The 5363-nt window shown below is 38.9% G+C and overlaps 1 protein-coding gene across 13 annotated transcripts in view; it reads left to right on the top strand.

The window, feature by feature from the left end:
- Nucleotides 1–5131, top strand: part of LOC146462834 (uncharacterized) — a 60761-nt gene extending 55630 nt beyond the window's left edge. For all 13 annotated transcript variants that reach the window (XM_085085097.1, XM_085085105.1, XM_085085100.1 and 10 more), the window contains one exon: nucleotides 3624–5131. In XM_085085097.1, coding sequence (XP_084941223.1) covers nucleotides 3624–4123 — 500 coding nt within the window. In that variant the 3' untranslated portion in view covers nucleotides 4124–5131. The remainder of the gene's footprint in view (nucleotides 1–3623) is intronic.
- The last annotated feature ends 232 nt before the right edge of the window (nucleotides 5132–5363 follow it).

Below are 5363 nucleotides of genomic sequence, written 5' to 3'. Positions count from 1 at the left end.
GTAAAACGCACGTGCAAAGCGATTGTCTGTGCTCATTAAGCCCATTGTTGTGGCGTTCTCGTCACCGTTGCCGTCCTCGTTTCTTAAACTCTCTATTGTTCCCTAGGCGGACCGCCTTGGCACCAAACGGCTGTTGTGTTCTTTGATCGTGGGCATCCACGCTTCTGGAATTTCAATTCCATTATCCCTGTTGATGTTGTTAGGGTGAAGTATTAATGTGAATAACCTCTTTAACCCTACGGGTGTACAAATGTGGGTCTCGGTCACTAAACTTCAGCTCATCCCAAAGCGGATAGTACCCCGTCGCATTGCTGAGTTCTGAAACGGCGGAGGATTGGGTTCGACCAACCCGTATGTTTCTATCGTGTTCTTAATCTGTTCAAGCATATATCTTCCCGTCTCCAATATAGACCTTGCTACACTTGGAGGGAATCTTGTAGACTACGCCAACCAAGGTGCTATTTATACTGTTACGCAATTAGTCGACCCCATCGCCTGATGAAGACCATAGGTGTAGCGGTCGAAACGTCGCGATTCACATCTAAGCAAATGAATATTTTAATTTAATTGCCTTAGCCAATAGCAACAAACTAAGGAACGCCTCCCGAGCGGGAAAAACCATTCAGTTTATCTCCTCGCAACTCTTTGCATATGACTCGGGCGAGCTAATCAAACTTACGTGTCAAGGTCAAATATCCGTAGAAATCAGGAACATCACTACAACGGATGCATGCAAGTAGACAACAAATTTTCCCGCTTTTTTGTTACGAATAAAAACTATGCGAAGAGTCTCTGAGTCGAATATATTCCTTCGTAATAACAATTGTACAACTTTGTCAACGACGACATGTTATTTAAAAAAGACTGATCGGGACGGAGTATTGATGAAGAAAAAAGTCTTATTTTGCCAGCAAAAATACAAAAGAGTTCAAGGTGAAAGAAGAAACTCTTACGAGATTGTAAATTGAATAATTACCCTCAAGATGGCCACAGAGTAAACGAAGCTGGACTCCTTTCCTCACGAAGACTCTTCTTGAAAATATCCACAGAAATGAAGCAGAAAAGCTTGATGAACAAAAAATAGCGATACTCCAGGAAATAAGGTTGATAAACGTAGATTGTTTTCACTATTTGTTGCTCTGTAGCCATTTTTTTTATTTTCCGTCTTTGCGAAAAATTAGCCCGGCGCGGAATGCCTCTTGGGTGTAAATGGGTCTTTAACTTCTTTTTGTTCAATTTTGGCGCTTTCCTAAAGTTTAAGGAAAATCCAGAAATCCTAGATGACGGACCCAAGATTTCCGCCATTCGGCAGTTATGGTATAATTACCACGTTATATGACGTCATAATTTCATCTACCCTGCAAGTCTCACTATCATACCTTTTATACTTGCGAAGTTAGGGAGAGAGGCGAAATCACCCCCTCCCACCGGTCCCGGAAGACACAGACACAATCTAGTTAGGGTTAAAAGTTGACATAAGGGCCTCCACAGACTAGACATTTAGTTGCAGACAACTATTTGTTATCGACAACTAAATGTTATCTACGACTAGTTGTGTCCGATGCAAGCATTCTACACATCAGGGTTTTAGTTGTCGACGTCTAAGTAACGCCTTCGAAAGCTTGGGAACTAACGTTCACTACGTACGCTCGAAACGCAGGACGTTTCAATATGACGGCCAATCTCGTCCCCAGAGCCTGCGTGCGTTTTAGGCCAGCGACGGCCACACGTCCACGGGCTCTGGACAAATCAGAAACCGGATCCCAAGATCTGGCTTCCGGTTTATAGGCGGATACTGCTGAGCGAGAGGAAGACAGCCTCGATCTGGAAAAGAGCATCAAAGGCCAAGAAAAAAGTGCAAAAGGCGACAACTTCAATCCCTCCTGTTTGCCAATGATTGCCATCCATTCATGTGAGACAACCCAAACAAACGCTGCATATACTCTAGGTTTTTCGGCGATTTGCCTCTCTCAACTGTGACAAATTCATTTTTCACGTGAATTTGGTTTTAGATAACCAACAAATTTTCCGTAAGCAGGAACAAAAAAAAAAATAGGCTCGTAATATTAAATAGTCGAATGGCGATTGGAAACCAATTGTTGTACTATGTATGCAGCCTTCCGCCATTTTTGTTTGGAGAAAAAAAAAAACACTGCATGTCCACTGACAACGCAGTTACGTTGTTATAGTTGTCCACAACTAAACCAGTGATTCCAACAAACGGGAAAAAACGATAAAAAACGTCGCTGTCGACAGCTAAAGCACTCCAGTTTCCCTTTTCGAAAAGGGAAACCTCCTAGTTTTCGACAACTGAAAATTTAGCGTTTAGTTGTCGACAGCTCATCTTACACACTACGTTTCTTAACTTGTCTGTAACTAAGTTGTCGATAACAAATAGTTGTCGACAACTAAATGTCTAGTCTGAGGAGGCCGTTAGATGTAAACTTTGAACTATCTCAAAAATGTGCGGTCCTGTTAACCACATGTACTACAATTTCAATATTGTATAGTTTGTGAATTAGAAGGGGTCTAACAAATGCTGTCAGTTCATAAAAAAAATATGTATATCGAATGATAGGAATGCGGAATTTTGCGGAGTATCGTAAACACGTGTTCATGTAAAGTAATCTATACTCCCCTCAAGCGTTTTCAAAAGATCAAAATTCGATATTAATCAAAAATTCCAAAACTAGTCATCCTCCGAAAGCTTTCTTTCAAGGGTCTGGGAGGATAAAGACTTCTGGCGAGTTCTTCATGACAAGTAATGCCATCTTTTCAGCCAAATCTAAAAGTAGGCGCGCGAATTTTGAAATGCCAACCACCCGTTGATTTTACGGCCTTGCCACTTATGCAATCATTATAATTCATAAAGGGTCCTTATGTAACATGACCATTTTTTTTAGATTTGTTTTTTGGGGTCAAGCGTTTCTATTCCAGTTAGCCTAGCCTATGTTGATTTCATTAAAAGAAAAGAAAAACAGACCTACTGACGTACTAAACAACTTACGTCCAGTTACACCCTTAAATGTGCATTATAAAATCGTAACAAAGGCAATAGCGCACAGAGTGGCAAAAGTGTTCCCAGATCTCATAAGTCCAAATGAAATTCGTCATGCAAAGGACAGATATATCGGTGAATTCACTAAAACAAAGAAAACATGCTGAGTTGAAATTTTCCTCGAGTTGGAAAAAGCCTTCGACTCAATCGAGTGGGAGTACCTAAGCACCAAAGTTTCACAGTAGTTGAGAACTAAATATAATTTTGTTTTCTTATTGTATACTGATAGGATTTGACGTATGCTTAACCTAGGCGAAGAAACATTGCTTTTTTTTGCTGTTCAAATTACAACTTAGAGAAACTTTAATGACAGAAAGGTAAATTGCAATTAAAAACAGTACTGCCAAGTCTTTTAATAATAATTAAAATTGTCATGTCGATCATATTTTGAATAATTTCATTCTAAATAATTTTGCAGTCTCCCGGCCTATTCATATAGCTAAACTCAAAAGAAATTACCCTCTTTCTTTATAAGTATTATTTATTTAGATGAAATTGCTAATAGTTGATCTACTATAGCTATGGCTTGCCTAACGTGATTTTTTCAACTGAAATATGTTTTCAGCTAATTGCTACTGTTGGCGCAGCAGATCTAAAATGCCAAGTATTCGTCAAAGCTGGATCTACAGCGGTACAAAAGACGCAATCGATTTCCAGACTGATGGCGAAGTCATTCTGCTAGGATATCGTTTGTGGGGGGTACGAATCGGTTCCACCACTTTCCAGGTCACCATCGGTTTGTATAATGGAAATACTTTGATCGCCGAAAGGAACGGTTCCTATCCTACCAATTCAAGCATCAACACGTTCGAAGTGTATTTTCTCCAAGATATTATGATCCATGCTAATGTTACATACACCGCAACTGCTACAATAACTACAAGTGACACTTCTGTTTTCCACAGCGATGGCATGGCGAGCGCTTCCTGTTTTGGTATCACAGTTAGTTTTAGTTCTTCATCAAAAGATGAAAACGGTTCTACAACTGGGAGAGGCCAGATACCGGCTTTGATTTTATATTCCTCGCAGTGTGAAAATCAATTTGTGTATACTCCAGCTCCTTGATAACATGTACTGTTAACAGGGTAGAAAAATAAAAGACTGTCTCGATGACCAATTTTATATGACCTGCACTCACTTTAAACAGGGAATTCCAGTATAAAAGGAGTCTGGTCTGTAGTGGATGGTTGTGGGAATATAATGGAAATACAACACAAAAATTCTTTAAGCAAAAACTTTAGCGCTAATAGAGTCACTTTGCACGTTCTAAGTTGGTTGAAACTTGCTAATAAATAACAACTTTGTTTGATGAGATAATCGAATTTTGCGAATATTTAAGCTTAAAGAACACGTCCTACCTGTGAAAAATAAGACCAATCAGCCCGTAAGCATGATCGAGCATAAATAAATAAACATACATTTTTTATAGGTTAGTCTTGATAATGGCGTCATGATCATGCCGAAACGTCAGCTTCTTACTAGAATTTTTGCTTGTGTATGCGTAAGCAAATCGCTTCTAATCAAAATTCGTTTCTATGGCTATGGTAATATTGAGCAATTTGAGGCATATTTTTCAGAGGAATGTGTCATGACTAAACGGCGTCAAGAAAGATTATGTGTAGCAGGAATGAGGGGTTAGCCCTTTTATAGCGGAAGTTTTTGAACGTTTCATTTAGTATTTGTTAACTGCACTATAAAAAATGTGCTTAAATGAGCCATTAGTTTTGCTGTATTAACAGTTATCTTTGAAACGTCTCAGAATTAAGCTTGAACCATAGCTCTGCCAACCTTATTGTACAAACATTAGGACAGGAGTAGGATGCTCTGCCCGGTAATGCACTAAATAATCCATTATACTAGACTGCTTTTAAAATACGTAAGTTTAATGGTACAAATTAAAACTAGCTTTTTCTGATAACGATGTGTATTTATTAGCTCTTTGTGTCTTTATTGACTATTATTATACTCACTAGTCCCTGATTAATATCATCATTTTTCTCTGTTGTTGTTGTTGTTTTGGAATTTTCGTTCTGTCCTAGCTAGGTTACTCGACGAATCAAAGGAACAGCGGCGAGCGATCCTTATATTCTGGATTTAACAAATCAACGGCAGTTTTTTGTGGCCTATACTCTTATAGACCAGAAAATGACGTCAGTTCAGTTCAGTTCAGTGTATTGTTTTGTCATAAGTTGTACAAAAGCAAGAAAAAAATAATTATTTAAAAAACTAATGGCTAGGAAGCCCAAGGGAAGCCACCGGGCTTATAAGGAATGCGCTCCCTCAGTTAAGTAATTAGAACAAAGTA

Source organism: Pavona decussata, unplaced genomic scaffold (assembly GCF_977016875.1).
Source record: "Pavona decussata unplaced genomic scaffold, jaPavDecu1.1 SCAFFOLD_184, whole genome shotgun sequence".
In the NCBI taxonomy this organism is placed as follows: Eukaryota; Metazoa; Cnidaria; class Anthozoa; order Scleractinia; family Agariciidae; genus Pavona; species Pavona decussata.
This window is presented reverse-complemented; position numbering and strand designations above follow the sequence as displayed.